The 25,612-nt window shown below is 36.3% G+C and overlaps 1 protein-coding gene across 1 annotated transcript; it reads left to right on the forward strand.

The window, feature by feature from the left end:
- The first annotated feature begins 23,627 nt into the window (after nt 1-23,627).
- LOC138905362 (uncharacterized) lies at nt 23,628-25,332 on the forward strand. The gene is made up of 2 exons (XM_070193875.1): nt 23,628-23,895; nt 23,965-25,332. The coding sequence occupies exons 1-2, from the start codon at nt 23,721-23,723 to the stop codon at nt 24,414-24,416; spliced, it is 627 nt and encodes a 208-aa protein (XP_070049976.1). The 5' UTR covers nt 23,628-23,720; the 3' UTR covers nt 24,417-25,332.
- Nucleotides 25,333-25,612: the final 280 nt, after the last annotated feature.

The raw sequence follows: 25,612 nt of genomic DNA on the forward strand, positions 1-25,612 counted from the left end.
TATTCTCTACACTTGTACTATTAGGGTTTGTTAAGAAAATATCTCAAATAAATAGAAAAGAAAATAATGGTGTAAGGCATGTGATATTCATTTGTAAGAACACACTTTGACAAAAAGATTCTCTCTCTCTTCTCTCTCTCTCTCTCTCTCTCTCTCTCTCTCTCTTACTAAGAAACAAATATCACATTTTCACCAAGATTCTTATTTATATTATTCCATACTTTCCACCAGATCCGAGGATAATTCGAACATTTAAGGATTTGTCTATCGTTCATCATTGTTAGGAGGAATTACTACCTAGTTCCTCCTTTATTGGGTGAATCATTCTTTCTATTTACTTAAGTACCATTTATTATTGTTCGTTGCTATTTAATGCTCTATTATAGCTCATATTACTTGGAATGATTGTTGCACACCATTATTATATTTCTACCATATATGTCCAACGTTAGTCACGCTTTCGGAACTTGCATCTAGAAATATTATTGTTAACTAGGTTTAATCCCTTAATACATAAATTTAATTATTTGAGCCAAGGGTTACACTTTTTGGTCAAATAATCCTATTTTCTTTCTCAATTTCTTTTGGTTTAGAAAATGACAAAATGAGTGGATTAAGGGAGTTGGGGCCTTTTTAATATTTTTAAAACTTATGGGTCTGCTATTAAACTTTAAAAAACCTTTATTTCTTCCATTTTCCCGCCAATTTCTCTTTCTTCTCTCTTCTCTCTTCTCTCTCACTCACCCAATCAGCCATGGTGGTTTCTGCTTGGCCTCCGACAAGGATCAAGCTTTAATTTTGGGTTGAATCGTCTATATAGACCCAACAAGCACTGTATATTTTTTCAGAACTTTCCAATTTTGGGTAAATTCTAAATTCTTATTTTTTTTGTTTCTTACAACTGTGATTAGAGGGATTTGTACATGTGCATTTGCAATTTCATTTTAGTAGTGTACAACCATATCTTAAATAACGTGGGTGGTTATATTGCCTTGTTTGGCTACTTTTGGACTCTGTATTTTAAATTTTTGTCAGTCTGTCGACCTAATATTTATTAATAAATCTGTGGTCGATTGTCATCTGGTTATAGCTATTTGCTGGAACTAGGGCTTGTTTTTCTAATTCAGATCGTATGTTTCAAATTATTAAATGTGATATTGCAAATTTGCATATAGGTAACATGAAGAAGAAATTAGTTGCTAAGATGATGTGAACAAGCTGAAGATGGTGAAGATGACTTAGAAAGTAAAACAGATGGAGCTGGTAAAAGTGATCAGGATGTTCCATCAATTCCTGTGTTTGAATTGGTCATGAGACAATTATTTTTCCCCGGTAAACTAGTTGTAGTTTGTGATATTTGGATCTACCTTTATGTAATGAAACTACTTTTTTGTTGATTTACTATTGTTATAATTTTTATTTCGATGCACTCTCTTTTGTATTACAACAAGCTAGAGATTGCATAATAGATAATGTGTCTAGTAATAAACTAGCTACTTGGTTGTGTAATAGACACTGGGTCCATTAATAAACTAGCTATTTGGTTGCGTAATAGACTTAAACGTTCGTCTAATAACTTCATCAAATATCACATTGCTAAACAAATTGTTTAACATCTTTCAATAACGGAAACTTAGAACATTACATGATCCAAAACACTTCCAACAAAGGAAACTTAGAATAATTAAACTATTCCTACCAACAAACCAATATTCCTTCTCATTTCATTATCCAAGCTGCCATGAATCCAATAAAGACGCACAAGAGCATAATCCACTTATTTAGATTCATTTCATTCATCTTAACCATCCCTCCAATATAATCTTCTACAACCAGTTCAATCCATCCATCAGCATTATCTTCTACATGAACATCCATTGCTAAAATACTTTCAAGTTCAATCACATTTATCTGCAGAACTGTTCTTTCACGCTTAAGAGATTAATTTTCATACTTCAAACTACTGATAAGGTCAACAGCCCTTGGATCTAGAAGAACATTGCCCCATACCCAAAACTGATATTTTTTATCTTATCCAACAAATATCAATAAACTTGAAGTCCTAAAATAAATAAAAAAGAATGTAAATGTTAAATTTATCTTACACTAGATTTCATACATTTTGAGAATCACCTACCAGCATTTACCAGAGCTGTAGTTGTGAACTGGATGGCAGCAATGCGCAAAGACAATTCTTTTGAAAGTAAAAATTAGACTTGAAATGTGAGTAATTTTGAGTTTTAGATGGACAATTAGATGGGTAATTTTAAACGAGTCAAAAAAAGGTTTGGTTAGGAATAGGCCATGTGGACATATTTTAATTCATTAACAGTACATATTGTCTTTCATCAACCATTACTCGCAAATAATCCATTTTAGTAGTCTATAAACCATGAACCCTAACCCCAATCTTGAACCCTAACCCTTAACATTCAACCTAAATCAATAGACATCCTTAATGGATGAGTGTCAATTTTAAGTTGCATCCTCCACTCTTACTGTGGTCGAGAACAAATGCATGGTCGAGAATGCACTAAAATAATTATTACACGATGTTCGACCTTGATATTTTTGATTTCATATCTTTTAAACATCTCATTAATCATTATGGAACTTTTAAAGTTACTAAAATTGACAGTATATTTCATACCATTAAGAAATAGTCATTCTACAACATGTAATAACTCAACAAGCAAGACTTCTAAGTATAAGAATGTTGTATAGTAAAGTGGTGTCAACAATTAATACTTTTAAGTAGATGAGTGTTATATAATGAATATTGGGCTATATTATCAACATGTGTTGATATTAACTGATATTTTGAACGATTATAATAGCTAATTAGTCATCAAATTGCATATATTGCCTTAACATTATGTTATAATAATGGACATCGGCTATATAATAATAGTTGTGTTAACCAATTATTGGCTTAGGTAATTATCGATATGATTGATACGTAACACTAATATACTTAATCTAATTCAAAGTGTGCAATTACCTAATAATGATAAAAAGGTACAACTTAGGTTATTCATAACAATTATTATATTTGTATTAATGTAACTAAATTACTATTATACTAACGAACAACTAATAATCGATGATCACCCATATTCATATTCCTGATATACTATAGTTCTTAATTCTTTAACTTGAGTAGATCAAGGTATAAATTCAAGTTATTTTAACACTTCGACCATTGGTGTGGAATATACCTACAATGGAGTTAACTGTATTCGGCAATCTATTGGTTCACATTAACAATAGAATTATAGACCATTAGTGGACAGAGTATAGACTGTAAATTTCTTTAAAAATTCACGTGAAAATTTTGAAATTAACTTGTAGGAAATTCAAACATTCTGAATTTAAAAACTTTATATCGCTTGGGTTATATTTTTCGATTGGAACCTCTTTATTCTACTTTAGTTTTTTTTTTTGCAGGTTAGTATTCTCAACATTTAAATAATTTTATTTATTATCTCCCATAGCAGCATATATTTTCTCATACATGGAAGAAAAATAAATTAGCGAATGTTGCTCTCTTGCCTGGCCCTGTCTTCTTGGATATCTCGGATAAGCCTATCTAGTGACTCCCTGATGAAGATTGCGTCCATATTTGGCCCTGGCCTCAGAGGTATTTCTCTGTTAAGTGATTGGGTTGTCTGTTTGCACTAGTTTACTTGGAAGATGATGAATAATTTTGGATCAGATCTACTACATTATAGGCAGATTTTGACACTAGATGGTTCCTTTCCGTATGCCTTCTCGTAAATGACGTGACCGTTGAGAGTTTCCACAATCGATTGGATGCCTTGAATCCGCATATTCGGTAGATTTTATTTAATTAGGAAAGTCCTTTGCTTATTGGCTGCTAGATCTTATTCACATTGGACATTAAATTAACTACTTAAACTAGTGGTTGTCAATAGACTCATATGTGCTGTAGTAACAAAGTCTTATGACCAAGTTCCTTGCGGATGGAATATTTATTTTTGCCATTTTCCTGGTGCCAAAAGAAATATGTACAATTGATGGGTACACTGATATGTATTGTAACCTTTGTATGAATTCCAATTTCAACCATTTGGAACCCTTAACCCATTCACCAGATTAAAGACTGTATACTAATATTGTAACAACTCGATCGGTCGTTTTGAGCTCTAGCGCATCATTCAGCGGTTTGAGACCCTGAGCAACTTCACTTCAGGTATTATGCCTTGTGCATATGGTCGGAATTGAATTTCGGGAAGTTCGGAGTTAGTTTGGGAAGAAAATTCTAATTTCGGAAGCTTTAAGTTGGAAGAATTGACTAAGGTTTGATTTTTGAGTAAACAACCTCGGAATCGAGATTGAAAGATTCCAACAGGTTTGTATGATAATTTTGGACTTGGGCATATATCGGGATCGAGTTTTGGATGACCCGGGATCGTTTCAGCGCCTATTATGGAAGTTGGCATTTTAGAAGAATTTTTTAAATTTGGTTTGAAGTGCATTTCAATGTTATTGATATCCGTTTGGGATTCCAAATCTGGGAATGGCTCCGTAAGGCGATTCTAGTATTGAGAGCGCGTCCAGATGTGGATTTGGAGGTCCGTAGGTCATTTTGGGGTCATTTGGCGAAAGTTAGAAATTTGAAAGTTTTTGAGAAGTTTGACCGGGGGTGAACTTTTTTATATCGGGGGCGGATTCCGATTCCGGAAGCTTGAGTAGGTTCGTAATGTCAATTATGACTTGTGTGCAAAATTTGAGGTCAATCGGACGTGATTTGATAGGTTTTGGTATCGAAGGTAGAAGTTTGAAGTTCTAAAGTTCATTAAGCTTGAATTGGGGTGCGATTCATGATTTCGATTTTGTTTTATGTGATTTGAGGCCTCGAGCAGGTTCATGTTATGTTATTGGACTGGTTGGTGGGATTGGACGGGCTCCCGGGGGCCTCGGGTGAATTTCGGATGCTTAATAGATCGATTTTTGGACTAAGGAAAATGCTAAGGCAGTTGGTATCTGGTGTAATCGGATACCAGCTGCGGGGTTTTGGCCGCAGGTGTGGAGCCGCAAAAGCGACCAGGAGGGTCGCAAAAGTGGTTTTGGGCGAGCTGGGCAGTGCTCGCAGGTGTGAGACTTCTTTCGCATCTGCGATGGCGCAGATGTGGCATCTTGGAGCGCAGAAGCGGAGTAGAGTGCAGGAGCGAGGTGCATTTGCGCACCTGCGATGTCGCATGAGCGGGACATTGTCCGCAGGTACGAAGGGGTGGCCTCCAGTGTTTTCCGCAGAAGCGGTCTTGGTGCCGCAGAAGTGGCCTTTGGCTTCGCAGGTGCGAAAGTCGTCTGGGCAGAATGTATAAGTTAGTCAAATCGGGTTTTTTCTCATTTCACCTCTTTTCTCTCATTGGAGCCGGTCTTGGGTGCGATTTTGAAGTGCCATTTTGTCATCCTTTATGAGGTGAGTGATTTCTACTAGTTGTGATTTACATACAAGGTTTATACATGGATTTATGCATGAAAATTTATAGAAATTTGGGATTTTAAAGAAAAACCTAGAAATTGATATTTTTGAATTTTGACCATGAAATTGGACATGAAATTTGGAATAAATTATATATTTGAGTTCATGTTGTCATGGGTAAAGTTTATCTTCAAAAATTTTCGGAATGTGGGTACGTGAGCCCGAAGGTTGCTTTATCGATTTTTCGAGCGGAGTTGAAAATTATTATAAATTGATTAATTATGGGTATTAGAGTATATTTTAATTGGGTTGCGTCTTATTTGACTAGTTTTGGATCGGCGGTCACCGGTTTGAGGTGTTAGGGCGGCGTTGGAGCCGGTTTTGGAACGTCGGAGTGAGGTAAGTCTCCTTACTAACCTTGTAAGAGGGAATTAACCCCATAGGTGAAATAATTGAATATGTGATTCTATTTGTAGGGGCTACGTATGCACGAGGTGACGAGAGTTCGTGCGTAGCTACTAATATGCTTATGTCCGGGTAGTCTAGGACCCAGATAATGTTATAAATGCGATGCTTGCATCTTACATGTTAATTTAAATTGCTTAAATCATATCGAAACTTGGTAAAGGAACTTTAAAAGGTTAAACTCCATTCTTCTTGACCGTAAATGAGAATTTGTATTTCTTGAATAGTTGCCTTAATAAATCTTGAATTTGGTTGTTCTAAATTGTATTTTCTCTTTTATGGAGCGGGCCGAACGGCTCGGCAGATTAAATAGATGCATCTATGGTTCGCATCGTTTGAACCTCGATAGTACAAAGTTTAAATATTTATATTGGAGCGGGTCGTACGACCTCGGCATGATTTGCGCATGATATATATTTGGAATTGATAATAATTGATATTGTTTTCATTGGCCAGAGGTCCGAAAAAAAATGTTAAATGAAGAAAATAAATTTGGAAATTTCTTATTAACAAAAAGAATTGTTTACTTATTTCATGATATTAAGCTTACAACCATTCTATGTAATCCATGCTTAGTTATATTATTGATATTGTATTTATAGCCCATAGTAAGTGTCGAAGTTGACCCCTCATTACTACTTCTTCGAGGTTAGGCAGGATACTTATTGGGTACGCGTTGATTTATGTACTCATACTACACTTGCTGCACATTTTTGTGCAGGTACATATATGTCTAGTGGCCCTGTGGGCGTAGAGGCGCGGTTATTGCGGGGACTTAGGTGAGCTGCATTTTGTACTACGATCTGCAGCCAGCAGAGTCTCCTTCAGAGTATTTATATTTCCCCTGTCCAAATTTGTATTTTGGACAGATGTTGTATTTTAATTTACATTCCTAGTTGAGGCTCATGCACTTGTGGCACCGAGTTTTGGGGGTGGTTATGGGTTGTCCGGTATTGAAATTGATAAAAAATATTATTATTTATTTTGTTAATTTCATCTTTTACTATTTTATTGAAGGAAATATAATTTTAGAAATATTAAATTGAGAACCCAATTAAGTATTTATTTTTGTCTTGCCTGACAGCGGTGTCCGGCGTCATCACGACCTTTAATGGATTTTGGGTCGTGATAACATGGTATCAGAGCACTAGGTTCACTTAGGTCTCATGAGTCATGAGCGATTCTAGTAGAGTCTTGCGGATCGGTATGGAGATGTCTGTACTTATCTTCGAGAGGCTACAGGACTGTTAGGAGCACTTCCCTTCTTGATTCCTCATCGTGCGATTCGATTCCTTTGAGGCCTATGCCTTTATTCCCTTCCTATTCAGTCTTTTGCGACGTGAAGCGCTTGTTATGAATTGGGAATCGGGGAATTTTAATGGTACTACAGATGTGGTGCAGGATGTTTCTCCCTGCGTATTTTATTGGGCTATTGTCGTCGCCTTGCGGAAGGTCGTTCTGTCGTTACAACTCAGTATCAGTATTACCTACGATTTTGAGGTTTGGCATTGATTGTTATGACGATTCATGCATTGCTATTGCATCGTGTTTGTGTAATGGTAGGATGCTTGTCTATCCGTCGAAGCACTGAATGACTTGGAAGGAGGTTAACTCAGTGCATGATTCAGAGATCCAGTATTTTATTTCCGATGAAGGAAAGGCAATTGGACTATGAATGTTCAGGTTTAGGTTGACGGAGTAACGAGACTTGGTATTTCGAGCATGGTGGAATTTTCATCTGTGATATGGTGTTGTCGCCATGGATTGAATGTGTTAAGTTCGCCGATGTTATGGTCTTCATCAATTTGCCTTCGGGGCAGGGTAGTGTGAAATAGTGTTGGGGAAGCGGCTGTCAGAGGTCGTAGTGTGCGGTGGTTCAGGACTTAATTGGTGGTCCGGGTGCTGAGGGCTCAAGGAAGATGATCTTTGAAAAGGTTTAAAGTTGGTAGCGATCGATTGGTTCAAGTGCTACAGAGATAGATTTTGATTTAAGGCAACAACTAGGCAGAGAAGGATGAGGAAAGACATGTGGGAGGTGTCTTGTCGCAGTTAAGTTTCTAGAAGGCCAAGTGTGAGTAGCAGAAATCGAGTAGTTTCTTAAAGGAGAAGGTTTGACCAAAGTGGGAGAGCGGCAGAGTAGTATATGGGTTATGTGGTAGGATAGCTACACGCGTTGCGGAAAGTTTAGAGCGATTTGGAACTCATGGTGGACAGTGACTAAGTCTACGAATTTAATTTGGAATATTGGCTGCTATACGGAGAAGGGTTGGATACGACGGAAAGGAGTTGCATGATATGAAGAAGGATACAACATGACTTTGGATTGGGATGTATTGTCGCACCTTTAGTTGATGTCCATGAGGAGTGAACAGACTTGTACAGCTGGTGAACGAGCACAGGCTCAGGATGGTTTATTGGTTTCGTGGTAATTGTACTCGGTGCAATGATGTTGGAAGATGTCGACATGGAATTTCCACAGGTGGGTTATTTATGGTGAGTAGGTTAACTGTTGCGTGGTGTTGATGAAGCTTCTACGAAGAATTTTACTGGCTATCCAGTAAAAGGTCGAATATGTAAATGTGGCTAGTGATTTAAAGCGTTCATGAAATGGTTAACAGGAAGATTTCAGGAATTTGGCGGGTCGATTGCGCAAGGTCATGTCAGTAAGGAAAAAGAAATCTTGGTAGGTTCCAGGGTCATGTAATGGTAGCTTCAAGCTAAGTGGGAGAGCCCCACCGCCTACGATTGGATTGCATGTTTGTCTACTTCTGAGGTTTCTGGTTATCGGCATATTGGTGGGTTGTTATGAGTAAGGAAAGAGAACATTAGTGGTAATTTGAGCAAAAAATTTGAGGAATGTGTGTTGTAATTGGCCTTATCGATTCATGTTTAGGTTTTGGGAAGACTTAGAGTTTATGCTTCGTGGGGATGTGATGTACAAGGAAAAGGAATTTAGTCGGTTGCTTCATTGAGAGGGTGCACCTGTGCTAACAGGGCCTTGGAGTTGATTATATTTGGGACCGAGTCAGAGTGGGTGACTCTCAACAACGATCCTAGTGGATTCAAAAGTTAAAGTGTGGTACCTAAGGATTTCGAGTCCGTAGTATGGCTGAGTATCGAGCTTTTGCAGGAGATTATGAAAAAAAGCTTGTAGTATTTTATGTTGTCTTCGGTCTGCGATGTAGCATTGGAGGAATAGGAGAAAATAACTTCGGGTTCGTAAAGGAAATATCAGAATGGGTGTACTAGTTGAAGATGCGAATGTGCGCACAAGGAGGGTATGAGATGGTTTGTGGGTTTTGAGACAAACGTGGTCTTGTGAAATAAGGTCACTCAGGATGAGTGTGGATTTGGGTTCATGATGCTTTGAATGGAGCTATTAATATTTCTAAGGCAAGTCCCGAGTAAATTAGAAGACGTGGCTCGGTTGGTAATGGTTGAATCAACACGGTTATGGCAGTGACCAGTTTCTCCAGCGTGAAGTTATACATGTGGTTTGTGGTTGTACACTTGGGCTTGAGCGCCACCACAACTTAGTTGATTTGGGAGGTATTCGATTCATATGGACTGTTGTGTGAAAATGGATCCCGAAAGGGACGTGGTGGATTAGACCACTACTTGGGGTTGTATTTTCTGCGGTTATGAGAATTCAGTCATGTGTTGCAATGGTTCTCCTGAAATGAGTCAAGTGAGAGGTTCCTATATGATGAAGTATGTATTCTATTAGTGGTTCAGGAGTTATGATAAAATTCTTGTACTCTTGCGCATTGGCATGATTAGGTGCAGTGAGTAGCATGGGAATTGGGAGTTGAGGATCAAGGTTGCGGTTCGGTGTTGACAAAAATGTCACGACCTCGAATGATCATGGAAGAATTCAGATGTTTAGAGTGAGCTGGTGTTGTCTTAAGCGTCACCAGAGATCAGTGTCCTGTGTAAGAGACTTGGTGTACTGATTTGCGGCTTCTTGATGGCCGGTGGTATGGATGTGCAGACTTGTTACCTGGTGCGGAAGGTCGTGGGAGCATATCCCACAGGAAGATTGTATAAGTGTGACATGTAGTCACTTGATTGATTAAAGATTGGAATCAAGTATGGAGATTTGGTACTATCGATAATGTGAGAGTTTAGGCCTGAAAGGCGCTCTATTCAATTAGTTGTGAATTGTGGAAGTTTGTTCCGGATTGGACGGTTGTTCTTATGTGTCATGGGAAAAAGGGTTGTTATGGATCCTTGAAAGGTTATTAGCCCAGTGCGGTACGATCAGAATCAACTTGAGGTCCATGGATGGATCTAAATATGAATGTGGGCTCTATATCAGGCCGGATGTGTTCATTTCAGCATAGCATTATTTTCTGAGGGGTCTTCGGGCCTTGGATGTTATTTCTGTTGCCGGCCTTTCCGTGTAGTCTTTATTGTGCCATGTGGGTTGTGAGGCAGTTTGATTATTCGCACTCGTATTGAGATCACGTATAGTTTGTGGTGTTATATGAGCAGGATGGCTCTCGAGATACAGGTCATTTATTGCACCTTAGTTGTGCATGAGTTTTATAGCGTATGACGCTACCCGTCTCCCCAGGATTTGTATTATGCACTTGGAGTGCTTATGGTTGATATTCGAGCATTTCGTGAGTATAAGCGTTTCTTTCGATTATCATGTATGGATCGGGTGGTAAGCCGCCACGGGTATGTGGTTAGATCGGGTGGCACGCCTCCACGGGTATGTGGTTAGATCGGGTGGCATGCCGCCACGGATATGTTGTTTGGATCGGGTGGCACGTCGTCACGGTATCATGTGTATACCGGATTGCACGCCGCAACAGTGTAATGTTGAGCACAGATCCCTAAATCTATTCCTGTGTGTTTTGTCCCGCATTTTCTGGGAAAGATTCATGACACCTTTTCAGTTGTTTAATTAGTTACGTGGGTTGAGTAATTCTTTCCAGAGTTCATTTTCCTTATGTACCACAGTCGAATTTGTGGATTGTTGGCACATGGTGGCATCATATGAGACCTTTGGTAGTGTTTGTGGTGGCTTATTTCCGGAACGACTTGTACTGGGTGAGACGGGATTTTTGGACCTGAGATCAGTGCTATAAGATTTAAATGAGGCATATTTAAGAGCAAATATAATTATTTGGTTCATAATAAGGTAATAGTTCTTGTCGGGAGGAGAGACTCAATGATTCGTTGACTCGGAAGTTGGTTATGAATTTCTACACATCCTTTCAGTTGTGACAGTATAGCAAGAGTTGAAACGGGACTTAAATGCTTCGTGAGGTGCGTCTGGGCATCAGATTCATGGGATTTTGACTATCTTTGTCAGCGGATGTTATTATGGTCACGTGGGTTACACGGTGCATGGTATGAATTTAGTAAAGGTATGCAATCATGTATTGGTGCATCGTGTAGTGATGGATACAGTGTTCTTATGTTGGAAACAGACCTGGTAGAGAATTTCAGACGTTGGAATTTGGCTCTAAGGCTTTTTTGACTAGATAAAAGGGAGGATTTTCAGGTTTGCTCGAGCAAATGTGCTCAACTAGGTTGTGGTAGCACAGGTAGGTGCACGAGGTGTTAAACAATGATTTCGGACAACTCCAGAGCAGTTCTTAGTACGTTCGAGGACGAACGTATGTTTAAGTGGAAGAGAATGTAACGACTCGGCCGGTCGTTTTGACCTCTAGCACGTCATTCATCAGTTTGAGACCCTAAGCAGCTTCACTTAAGGTATTATGACTTGTGCGTATGGTCGGAATTGCATTTCGGGAAGTTCGGAGTTAGTTTGGGAAGAAAATTCTAATTTCGGAAGCTTTATGTTGGAAGAATTGACTAAGGTTTGATTTTTGAGTAAACGACCTCGGAATTGGGATTGAAAGATTCCAACAGGTTCGTATGATGATTTTGGAGTTGGGCGTATGTCCGGATCGGGTTTTGGATGACCTGGGAGCGTTTCGGCACCTATTATGGAAGTTGGCATTTTTGGAAGAATTTTCTAAATTTGGGTTGAAGTGCATTTCAATGTTATTGATGTCTGTTTGGGATTCCGAGTCTGGGAATGGCTCCGTAAGGCAATTCTAGTATTGAGAGCATGTCCGAATGTGGATTTGGAGGTCCGTAGGTCATTTTGGTATCTTTTGGCGAAAGTTAGAAATTTGAAGGTTTTTGAAAAGTTTGACCGGGAGTGAACTTTTTGATATCGGAGTCGGATTCCGATTTCTGAAACTTGAGTAGGTCCGTAATGTCAATTATGACTTGAGTACAAAATTTGAGATCAATCGGACGTGATTTGATAGGTTTCGGCATCGAAGGTAGAAGTTTGAAGTTCTAAAGTTCATTAAGATTGAATTGTGGTGCGATTTATGATTTTGATATTGTTTGATGTGATTTGAGGCCTTGAGTAGGTCCGTGTTATGTTATTGGACTGGTTGGTGGGATTGGACGGGGTCCCGGGGGCCTCGGGTGAGTTTCGGAAGCTTAATGAATTGATTTTTGGACTAAGGAAAATGTTAAGGCAGCTGGTATCTGGTGTAACCGCACCTGCGAGATTTTGGTCGCAGGTGCGGAGCCGCAGAAGCGGCCAGGAGGGTCGCAGAAGCGGTTTTGGGCAAGCTGGGCAGTGCCCGCAAGTGCGAGACTTCTTCCGCATCTTGGAGTGCAGAAGCGGAGTGGAGCGCATGAGTGAGGTGCATTTGCGCACCTGCGATGTCGCAGGAGCGGGACATTATCCGCAGGTGTGAAGGAGCAGCCCCCAGTGTTTTCCGCATAAGCGGTCTTGGTGTCGCAGAAGCGGCCTTTGGCTTCGCAGGTGCAAAAGTCGCCTAGGCAGAATGTATAAGTTAGCCAAATCGGGTTTTGGCTCATTTCACCTCTTTTCTCTCGTTGGAGTCGGTCTTGGGTGCGATTTTGAAGTGCCATTTTGTCATCCTTCAAGAGGTGAGTGATTTCTACTAGTTTTGAGTTACATACAAGGTTTATACATGGATTTATGCATGAAAATTTATAGAAATTTGGGATTTTGAAGAAAAACCTAAAAATTGATATTTTTGGATTTTGACCACGAAATTGGACATGAAATTTGAAATAAATTATATATTTGAGTTCATGTTGTCATGGGTAAAGTTTATCTTCAAAAATTTTCGAAATGTGGGTACGTGAGCCCGAAGGTTGCTTTATCGATTTTTCGAGCGGAGTTGAAAATTATTATAAATTGATTAATTATGGGTATTAGAGTATATTTTAATTGGGTTGCGTCTTATTTGACTAGTTTTGGATAGGCGGTCACCGGTTTGAGGTGTTAGGGCAGCGTTGGAGCCGGTTTTGAAACGTCGAAGTGAGGTAAGTCTCCTTACTAACCTTATAAGAGGGAATTAACCCCATAGGTGAAATAATTGAATATGTGATTCTATTTGTGGGGGCTACGTATGCACGAGGTGATGAGAGTCTGTGCGTAGCTACTAATATGCTTATGTCCGGATAATCTAGGACCCAGATCATGTTATAATTGCGATGCTTGCATCCTACTTGTTAATTTAAATTGCTTAAATCATATTGAAACTTGGTAAAGGAACTTTAAAAGGTTAAACTCCATTCTTCTTGACCGTAAATGAGAATTTGTATTTCTCGAATAGTTGCCTTAATAAATCTTGAATTTGGTTGTTCTAAATTATATTTTCTCTTTTGTGGAGCGGGCCGAACGCCTCGGCAAATTAAATAGATGTATCTAAGGTTCGCGCCGTTCGACCCTCGGCAGTGCACAATTTAAATATTTATATTGGAGCGGGTCGTACGACCTCGGCATGATTTGCGCATGATATATCTTTGGAATTGATAATAATTGATATTGCTTTCATTAGCCAGAGGTCCAAAAAAAAATGTTAAATGACGAAAATAAATTTGGAAAATTCTTATTAACAAAAGAATTGTTTACTTATTTCATGATATTGAGCTTACAGCCGTTCTACGTAATCCATGCTTAGTTATATCATTGATATTTTATTTATAGCCCATAATAAGTGTTGAAGTCGACCCCTCGTCACTACTTCTTAGAGGTTAGGCGGGATACTTACTGGGTACGCGTTGATTTACGTACTCATACTATACTTGCTGTACATTTTTATGCAGGTACATATATGTCTAGTGGCCTTGTGGGCGCAGAGGCGCAGTTATTGCGGAAATTTAGGTGAGTTGCATTCTGTACTACGATCCGCAGCCAGCAAAGTCTCCTTCAGAGTATTTATATTTTCCATGTCCAAATTTATATTTCGGACAGATATTGTATTTAATTTATATTCCTAGTTGAGGCTCATGCACTTGTGACACCGGATTTTAGGGTGGTTATGGGTTATCCGGTATTGAAATTGTTAAAAAATATTATTATTTATTTTGTAAATTTCATCTTTTACTATTTAATTGAAGGAAATATGATTTCAGAAATATTAAAATGAGAACCCAACTAAGTATTTATTTTTAGCTTGCTTGACAACGGTGTCCGGCGCCATCACGACCTTTAATGAATTTTAGGTCGTGATAAATATATAATCTCCCATTAGTCTATTGTAAACTAGTGGTCTATTTTTATAGTGGTCTATTATACACTAGTGGTCGAGCACCATGCCTAGAAAAAATGCAGAAACTCAAATGAACAATGATGAAGAAGATGAGATACAAACACTTATCAGACGAAGAAATTACACAATATACCACCTAAAATGAATTATCAATCCAATATATCACCAATTTCATCCCCAAATCGACAGATCCAAAAATATGCCAATTTCCAATTTCCTCTTCGTAATCGATAAATCAAAAGAATGAGGCTTTGAGAGGAATAGGGAAAAAGGGAGTCGACTTGTGTGAGGAATGCAAGAAAAATAAGCTGCAATGGCGGATTCAGCCGTAAAAATGAGGATTGGGAAGGCTAAAACAGTGGGAATGGGTTTTGGGATTATTTTTTTGAAATCTTAAAATATTACAGTTGGGGCCAAAGTATAATAAGTAAAACATTAGGGATAAAGTCTAAATTTTTCCTTCACTTTATAATCCCATTTAAGCACTAATTAAGTATGAAGGTCAATCGTACAACAATTAAAACTTGAAGGTCAATTGACAACTTAAGTTTAAAAGTGGGTCAAGTAGCCAAGAGTCCCTATTAACATTTAATGTTAATGATAAATGTGTATATAAAATTCATTAATTTTATATAAATACTTTGTATGGATTATTAGGCTGTGTCATTTAGAGGAAAAGTTGGGTTTTCTACTCTATTTGATTTTAATTAATTTCCGCGGTTTCGATTTATCTAAGAGTCTAATATGAAGAGGAGATATTTTAATTTTTTTTTTCTTTCTGCCTATTCATTCATATGATCTTATTGTAATTTTTTTTCCATCGCGATGATTTTTGTATATTAACTTAACCTATTAATATGATATGGTCTCATAGTAAATGATTAATTAAAGCGTACAGATACTATTGAATAAAATTCAAATTTGACAATAGGTAATTTTTTAAAATGCTTGTCGTCATATTTATGGAGTATCATTCTCACCATTCATTAACTAGAATAATAAATTTCGATTTAAAATAATATTGTGTACTTCGTCATCACCAGTTTTTAGCGTTAAGAGCTTTTTGAAGACATAGTTTTAATTAAGGTGAAAATTTTGAAAGGCTGGTCTTATTGAGAGGGAATATGAAAGAGGTTTAAATGATCTTAATGCATGAGACTTGAAGGGCTTGGTGTGTTTTTATAGAGCATGAGGATTTTCAGTTTCCCAATTGAAGTAGGAAGTGAAAATGGGAAAACGTAGTAATAAAACATGGAAAACTTCGTTTTTCTGTGATGTTGGGAATGATGGAGCAGCTGAAATATTTACATAAACCATGTTAGACTAGGAAATGTTAGTTTTATATATATAGTTATATATATATAATGAAAGGTTAACAGAAGAAAAAAATAGTACTGATATACTTTCTTGCAACCTAGCTATTGATTCGCCTGGCAATTCTTAATGTAATAAAGATGTTTGCATGGCGATACATATTGTATCAACTTATTGACCTATTATTAAAACATAATATAATAGTAAATGATGATTAGGTAAGTCTGTTTAGATCAGGCATGTTTAATAAATTAAGTTTGTTATTGATTAAACAATTCCTTTAGCGCGGCAGCTATAGTCGAGTAAAATAAAAAATTCCGACGTTTAACTATAGGCAATATTATTAAAGTTCCTCGTATCATCGCCACAATTCAGCAACTAGAATAAATTGATTTCAAATAATATTTTGCGATGCCGATTCATCTAAAATATTGTAACACAACAAACGAGAAATCTAACATATTTTGCAGTCATTCACACGAGTGTTTCAGATGCTTATTTCTTCTAATAATCATGATATATAGTTTATCTAGTGACCTTTGTGAGACTATTTGAATACGGAGAACATTCTTGTCCTGTGATTTTATGCAAATAGCGTGTTAGTGTTGTGTCTTTGTACTCTGTCCCAATTCTTGTTCCTCTACGTTGAGAAACACTCGTCTTCGAATTGTTTGGTTAGGTCAATCATGAATATAGTGTCCATATACTAACGATTACTACTATAAGAGAGATTTTCATAAACCTTCCTTGAGATACTAATTTTTTTGTGATTTCTTATATTAGATTTGTGTCCCTTATATTCTCATACCAATCCAGGTCCAATAGAATAAAGAAGGGCAAATGTCCAAATATGCTCTTGTACTATACGAAATTAAGCACATTTGTCCTTCGTTAATACTTTAGCTCAAATATGCCCTTACCGTCACATAGTTGGTCCATATATGCCCTTAGAGTTACACAGTTAGCCATATATGCCCTTTTTGAAGCGGAATTCACCCAAACTAATTAGCTCTTTCTTTAATTGTATTAAAGTGTATTACAAACACTATTTCCTTTTTATTAGTACTTTTTTTTCTTTATCTTTCTCTTTTCTTTCTTCTTTTCTTCTCTTTTTTTTCCTTTTTCTTTCTCCCTTATCCAATTTCCTCCATTAATGATGTCTTCTCCATTTTCATCATCAATTTCACTTGACAAAACTCATGAATTCCAATTACTAAAAAAATTCTCCCATAAGATAATCAAGTTCCAATTTCACTGGCCCTCTAAATAAACGAAATTAAATTGTTCCAAAAATTATGGTTTAAACTTTAAAATAATAAAAATATCTCAACCTTTAACAATACTCAAAAGACCAAAATATTTAAATTATTTTCAGAAAGATAATTTAATGATTAAAAGCCTAGAGTTCAAGTTGTAGTGTTATAAATTTGAGTTGTTAGTCTTTTTTCAGCTGGACACTTTCTATTTTTTTTATTAACTATGTAGATTAGGGGTGTACATGGAACGGGTTAGTTCGATTTTTATCAAAATCAAACCAAACTAATTATATCGGTTTGGATTGTTCGGTTTTGTTGGATTTTCGGATATTTTGTTACATAAATATTATTTCAATCTTACTTTGCTAATTTTTTTAAAAAATTGACAAATATATGATCTATAAAAGTATTCTTATGGGAGAATTTTCTTAGTAATTAGAATTCATGAGTTTTGTCAAGTGAAATTGGTGATGAAAATGGAAAAGACATCATTAATGGAGGAAGTCAGATAAGGGAGAAAGAAAAAGAAAAAAAAAATTGAAGAAAAGAAAAAAGAAGAAAGAAAAAAGAAAGGTAAAGAAAAAAAAATACTAATAAAAAGAAAATAGTGTTTGTAATACACTTTAATACAATTAACGAAAAAGCTAATTAGTTTGGGTAGATTCCGTTTCGAAAAGGGCATATATGGGCCAACTGTGTAACTCTAAAGGCATATATGGACCAACTATGTGACGGTAAAGGCATATTTGAGCTAAAGTATTAACGAAGGGCAAATGTACTCAATTTCGTATAGTATAAGGGTATATTTGGACCTTTTCCGAATAAAGAATGTGGAGAAGCAACAAAGTCAACAAGCTTGTCAACCACCAAGCACCTCGCTGTGAGAATACTTTGAAGAAAATTTATGATCTCTCTATTAGAATAATCTATCAAAGCATATAGCAAAACAAGGGAGGTAAACGTAATATCTCAAACCAAAAAGAAGATTAGTGTTACGAAATAAAATTTAGAGGGAGGTCTTTGAAATTATTACTTAATACTATAAAGATGACTCTGAATAATGAAATATTAATAATTAGAAGGTCCTTTAAGTTATTAGAGCACTTATATCGTGCAGGGGCGGATTTAGGGGGGCGGAAGGGTATTCATCTGAACCCCCTTCGTCGAAAAATTACACTGTTTATATAGAATTAATTTTCGTATTTATGTATATATATAATATCTTGAACACCCTCGAAACAAGCCAAAAGCGTGATCCAGTTGTCAAGGGGGTTCAGATTTTGTACAAGGTCGCGGGTTCCATTCCTATTAAATGTAATTTTACCCTTTTCACATCAGTGTTTTTTAATTTTAAACCAAGTAAAACGACGTCGTTTTCCCTTTTAATTATATTTTCCCCCAAAAACGTTACCAGCTGTGATTTGAGTTAAAAATCCCTAACTCTCTCTCTCTCTCTCTCTTCATTGCCTCACTCATCTGCTGCTCTCTCTCTCTCTCTCTCTTCGCCACTGCTCGCGTTGTCTCAAGCCCTCAACCACTATTCTTCTCTTTGTTGCCTTGCCGGTGGCCAGTGTTAGCCCCAGGTAAGTTCCTTTCTCTTTTTAACGCCTTTTCAGAATTTTATTAATGTTTTATTAATGAATATTATTTTTTAATTTAGGTTAATGATTCTTGTTAGTTGTTTTTTTATTTTTGATTCTGTAAAATTTAGTACTATAGTCGCTTTGATAAACTTATGGAAAATAATTGTTGATTTTTTTTTTTTGAAATTGAGATTCTTTTTTGTGTTTAATATTCAGAATATGGGTATATTCAATTGCTTTTTAAGCACCAATGAGTAGGTTGTTCAACACTTTAGGAATAAAGTCATTGTTTTAGCTCCAAAATAAATATTAATTTATCTTTAGGTTCTTAATTAACTCAATATATATGGGCTTAAACTCTATTAGATCAAAAATTTGGGTAGTGCGGAATTTAGCCAAACAACGGTATAACGACAATAACAAAGACAATGGAAGTTGATAACAACGGTAATTAAATCATATAAAGAAAACACAAATTTAACGTGGTTCGGTCAAAATGACCTACGTCCACAAGCGGAGAGGGACAATTTCACTATACGAATAAGAGTACAAAATTAGAGTAAACACTCTAATTAATCCCAAATACCCTAAGAGAATAACCTCACAAGATCACTCCAAAGGGTTCACACAAGTGCTTCCCAACACTAACTCTCATACAAAACACTCTTAATAAAGGAGAAAATGAAGAAACAAGAAATGAAGACTCAAGTCTTGGTGATGTGTCTAAAATGAACTAATGCCCTTCCCTTTTATAGGCAAAAAATTCTTGGCATCTTAGGTGTAAAAGAAGAGATACAACTTGTGCAAATGATGTCCACCACACAATGCAATATTTTTGGGTCCCAAACAATATTGCCAACAAATTCTACACTTTGCAAAGATGCTTATGCTTATATGAGATGGACCCCATTAGCCAAAATATTGGCCATAATTATAAATCTCCACCTTGGCCTAATTTTGGCTGATATAGTAAATTTTCTCCACCTTCTCCGCAAAAGTTCCAATGGGCATATGTCAAAATCTAATGCCATCAAAATCAGACAAGTTGTCTGGTATCGAAACTGTAGTAGGTCCTATAACAGTGGATCCCAATAAAGTATACAACAAACCAGATCTGTGTGCTTTCATGATCACAAGAGCACCATAAAAAATTTTCAGAACTCCACCTTCACCTGCGTAATTGCACCCAAGAGATTCTAGAGTGCCCAAAGAGATGAGATTTTTTTTCAAGTCAGGAACATGTCTAACATCGGTGAGAATTCTCACCACACCATCGTGCACTTTGATTCGAATTGTACCTTTGCCAATAATGTTACAAGTAACATTGTTACCCAATTTGACAACTCCACCTGCAACTGAATCATATGTAGAAAACAAGTCCTTGCTAGGACACATATGATATGAACTACTGGAATCTAAAATCCACTCATTGTCTGATCTGAAACTAGTTTCAGTTGCTAAAAATATAGTTCCCTCAATCTCATCAGTTGCACACTAGCTACGGCGGTATCAGTATTTTTGTGCTCATTTTTTCTTTCTTTATGCTTTTCTTTATTTTTCAGTTTATAGCATTCAGAGATTATGTGACATTTCTTATGACAATAGCGACACTCTAAATTATTGTATCTGGATATGGAGTTGGATTTATCCCTAACAAACAAGCCAACTTCTGCTTGAGTTCCACTAGTTTTCCCAGTAATATCACTATCTATCTGTTCTTTTGATTTTAAGATAGATTTAATATCCTTATAAGAGATATTATCCTTTGCATAAAGCATAGTATCTCTTATATGATTAAAAGATGGGGGTAGAGAACAAAGCAGTAACACGACTTGATCTTCATCTTTAATTTCAGCATCTATATTACTCAAATCCATAAGAATGGAATCAAAAGTGTCAAGATGAGAGAGAATAGAGGTAACTTCACCCATACGAATTGTATAAAGCTTCTGCTTCAGGTAAAGTCTATTTTTCACTGTCCTCTTCATATATAAGGTTTCCAATTTTTCTCACATTACTTTGGTTGTGGTTTCTACAGAAACTTCACGTAAAACCTCATTTGAGAGATTTAAAATGATACTTGCATTTGCCTTTTTGTCTATGACGGCAAACTCACCATCCGTTATTTTATCCGGCTTTTTCTCCTTTCCTTGCAACACCAAGTCTAAGCCATCCTGAATTAGGATAGCTTCCATCTTTAATTGCCACATTCTGAAGTTTGTACTTCGGATAAATTTCTCAATATAGATCTTTGTTAGAGTCATTTTGGCTATTGAAACTAACCCGGTTAGATCCGGCTCTGATACCAATTTGTTAGGATCGGGAACCTGGATAGTGCAGAATTTAGCCAAACAAACAAAGACAATAGAAGTTGATAACAACGGTAATTAAAGCATATAAAGAAGACACAAATTTAACGTGGTTCGGTCAAAATGACCTACGTCCACAAGCGAAGAGGGGCAATTTTACTATACGAATAAGAGTACAAAAGAGAGTACAAAATTAGAGTAAACACTCTAATTAATCCCATATTCTTGTGGCAAAAGGAAAACATGATTTCAATTTCAACAATCTTGAGACACTTTCGAAAGCTAATCATAAGAAAAATTAAATAATCAAACTCATATAGCATAATAAAAGAAACTCAATCCATCTTCCACATGTTGCACAAATCAAAGCCATATATTCATATGCTTAAGAATAGAATTTTAAAAAAATACAGTGGAAAAAACCAACCTTAATGGCGACTGCCGAGAAGAAAATTGAATCAAAACAACATAAAGGACCGACAAAACGGAGTTGTGAGCGAGAACCTCGAACGACCTCGAACCCGTCGGACAACTCGAATCTCGATTGTGAAAAAAACTGAACTGCTGCTCATACTTGAAAAGTTTTTGGGGCTGTTTTTGAGGTGTAAAAGTGCTGGTTTTTCTTCAGAGGTGTAGTGTTTGGCAGTGGTGTTAAGCTACTGGGTTATGGAGTTTCAGAGTTGATTTTAATGGTGGAAAATGGGTGTTATCAATGGTTAAACAGAAGGAAAAAGATGGGATCCCTTTGGAGTATTTTTTTTGGTGCTGCATTTTTGCTCTCTGTCCTTTGGAGGAAGCTGCGGCGTCCAACTTAGAAAACGATTGCTAGGTTTTTTTTTTCCCTCTCTATGTCTGTGTGTAGTTGCCTAGGTCCTTAGGGTTTGAAAAGATTATAATTAGGATTTTATATGGGTGTGGGGAAATAACAAGGGCTATTGGATGGAGAGAGGATAGAGGGCTAGGATTAAAGAGTGTGTTGGAGCGGGTCACCTGACTGGGTCGCGGGTCTGGCAGGTGGACTGGGTAAGTGGCTTGGATCAGGTTGGTTGAATTGGGCTTGAAAGGACATGGACATCTTAAAATTGAAATAAGACAATACCAACTCAAGAATCTTAATCTTCCTTCTAAAAAAAATATAAAATCTATACTATAAAATACAAAACTAATTCTAATTAATTAAAATAAACAATATTATATTGTGAAACTATTTTTGGTATTTTCCAAGATTATATGAAAATAAAAGTAGATGAAACTAAATAAAAATCCTAGTAAAATAGTATGACAACAAAAACATTAATGAAACTAATTTTTTTTTATGTTTTTAAAATTTATGTTTTGAAATTAAAATACAATAAAATAAAATTGTATAATAACTCAAGTAACTATTTTAAAAATATTAAAATATTAAAACTAACTTTAAAATTTATACGGGTCAAAAATTACGTGCTTACAATCGACAGATTGATCAAATTATCAATCATAGCCTTCATCCTTTTTCTTTGTTGCTTTGTGAAAATTCGTTTGGGTGTCCTTATCATCATCATAATTTTCTATTACACGTACAGAAATATTAGGACTCACCATAAATATACACACTTGTATAAGTCTTTGTATACTATATATATGCACAAATGCCTACATTAAAACGGTGATAGTGGCTAAGTCTTGCCTCTGAAGGTTATAGCAAGAAGATCTAATGACTTTCTGGATAGTCCACATTTATCTAAGAGTACTGAAAGTTTATTACTCTTATTACGTGTAACATTGCAGGCAATCTTTGTCCATTCACTGTAGTTTTTTCTTATCAATATTCAAAAACCTCAACAACAAAAAAAAAAGACAAATAGCTTATACATAATTTTCGTTTGTAACATATGTTGCGTTTTTAAGGAGTGTGAATGGGAAATGGAAGAGATATCTCTTGGATTGCACTTCTTCATTTTACCCTTTTATTATCTATAAATAGAGAGGCTTAGCCTCATTTTCCACCACTGAGTTCAGTACTATCACATAATAGTTATTCCGTTCTATCCTGGAGGAATTAATCCGCAACCTTAGGCATTGTGAGGGGATTAAATTCCTTAAGGAAACACAAAAAACTTGTGGGCTCGGAATTTTTTCTGCTTTATTTTTTCCTTAAACTAACGTTTATTGATTTACTGGTTTTGAATACAGAGTGATAACAAGCTTAAGGAATTTAATATTTATTTCTGTATTCATCTTACATTCTGTTTTGGAAGACTAAAATCTTATTGATTTTCTACTCCCGTTTTGGAGATTAAAATCTTCGAATTTTCTACTCCAGCTTGAGATTAATGTCTTTGTGACTTTCTACTCAATCTGAGATATAAAAACTCGGTTGCTTGTATTCAGTTTGAAGATATAAAAACTTCACCGAGATACTAATTTTGTTTGTCAATTTCTTTTATAGAAAAATGACAACAAGTGCGGAACAACAGAATGGTTCTGTTGGGACTACAGCTGCAATGGCAATTACGTCTTCAAGTCGCAAAACTCCTGCACTGGCGATGGCACCGGCAGAAAAACCCGGAAAGTTTTTCGGTGTAGACTTTAAGCGTTGGCAGCAGAAAATATTCTTCTACATGACCACACTCAGTTTACAGCGCTTTATCAACGAAGATGTTCCAGTTCTGAGAGAAGAAACTCCTAAAAATGAGCGATTTGTAGTCACTGAGGCATGGAAACATTCTGACTTCTTATGCAAAAACTATATTTTAAGTTGCTTGAAAGACGACTTGTACAATGTTTATAGCGTCATGAAAACATCAAGAGAATTGTGGAATGCTCTTGAAAAGAAGTACAAGACTGAAGATGGTGGACTAAAGAAGTTTGCGGCCGCTAAATTTCTGGATTTCAAAATGATTGACGGTAAATCTGTCATGACGCAAGTCCAAGAATTGCAAGTTATTGTTCATGACCTCCTTGCTGAAGGTATAAACCGAGTCAATATTTTTATTCAAGATATTAATTATTTTACTAAGTATAAATTTATGATTGAAGGTATGGTCATAAATGAAGCGTTTCAAGTTGCGGCATTTATTGAAAAGCTACCTCAGCTGTGGAAGGACTTTAAGAATTATTTGAAATATAAGTGCAAGGAGATGACGCTTGAAGACCTTATTGTTCGTCTACGGATTGAAGAGGACATCAAGGCTGCTGAGAAGAAGTCTCGTGAAAATTCAACAATTATGGATGCAAATATTATTGAGGAAGCTTCAACGAGCAAAAAGAGAAAGAAGTCGTCTGGTCCAAAGAATTACCCAAGCAAAAATAAGTTCAAAGGTAATTGCCACAACTGTGGAAAGATTGGACAAAAGGCTACTGAATGTCGTGCACCAAAGAAGGACAAAAAGAAAAGTCAAGCAAACATGATTGAGAAAAATGATGAAATAGACGATTTATGTGCCATGCTTTCGGAGTGCAACCTAGTCGGAAATCCTAGAGAATGGTGAATTGATTCGGGGGCAACTCGTCATGTTTGTGCTAACAAGGAGTTTATTTACTTCTTATGCTCCCGCTGGACCCAACGAGACAGGTTTTATGGAAAATTTCGCTACTGCAAAAAATGAAGGAACGGGCAAGATAGCTTGAAGATGACTTCTGGCAAGATTATGACTCTAAATGATGTCCTTCATATTCCTGAAATACGGAAGAATTTAGTCTTGACATCACTTCTAGTCAAGAATGGCTTTAAGTGTATTTTTGTTTCCGACAAGGTTGTAGTTAGTAAGAATGAAATGTATGTAGGAAAAGGCTACCTTACAGAGGGCATTTTCAAACTCAATGTAATTGCCATTGATATGAATAAAATTTCAGCTTCTTCTTACTTGCTTGAGTCAAATAATTTATGGCATGAACGTTTAGGCCACGTCAACTTCAAAACTTTGAGAAAAATGATTAATTTGGAAGTATTGCCTAAGTTTGAATGCAATAACTCAAAATGTCAAATATGTGTGGAATCAAAGTATGTTAAACATCCTTATAAGTCAGTTGAAAGGAATTCAAATCCTTTAGACTTAATTCACACAGATATTTGCGACATGAAGTCAATACCATCTCGCGGTGGGAAAAAGTATTTCATAACTTTTATTGACGACAGTACTAGATATTGCTATATTTACTTACTTAATAGTAAAGATGAAGCAATTGAGGCATTCAAGCAATACAAAAATAAAATTAAAACGCAACTAAACAAAAAGATCAAAATAATAAGAAGTGATAGGGGTGGTAAATAAGAATCTCCTTTTGAAGAAATATGTTTGGAATATGACATTATTCACCAAACAACTGCCCCTTACTCACCGCAATCTAATGAAATTGCGGAAAGAAAGAATATAACGTTAAAGGAGATGATGAATGCCTTATTGATAAGTTCGGGTTTACCCTAGAACTTGTGGGGGGAAGCTATTCTTATAGCGAATCAAATACTCAACTGAGTTTCCCATAACAAAACGCAATCTATTCCATATGAAAAATAAAAAGGTAGGAAACCCAACTTAAAATATTTTAAAGTGTGTGGGTGTTTGGCTAAAATACAAATTTCTAAACCCAAAAGGGTGAAGATTGGACCGAAAATGGTTGATTGCGTTTTCATAGGATATGCAAGAAATAGTAAAGCATATCGTTTTCTGGTTCATAAATCAGAAAA

Source organism: Nicotiana tomentosiformis, chromosome 2, assembly GCF_000390325.3.
Source record: "Nicotiana tomentosiformis chromosome 2, ASM39032v3, whole genome shotgun sequence".
NCBI lineage: Eukaryota > Viridiplantae > Streptophyta > Magnoliopsida > Solanales > Solanaceae > Nicotiana > Nicotiana tomentosiformis.

Coding starts and splice junctions, on each gene's coding strand:
- LOC138905362 (XM_070193875.1), top strand. CDS start 23,721: ATGAAAACATCAAGAGAATTGTGGAATGCTCTTGAAAAGAAGTACAAG. Junction 23,896..23,964: donor TCATGACCTCCTTGCTGAAG/GTATAAACCGAG, acceptor TTATGATTGAAG/GTATGGTCATAAATGAAGCG.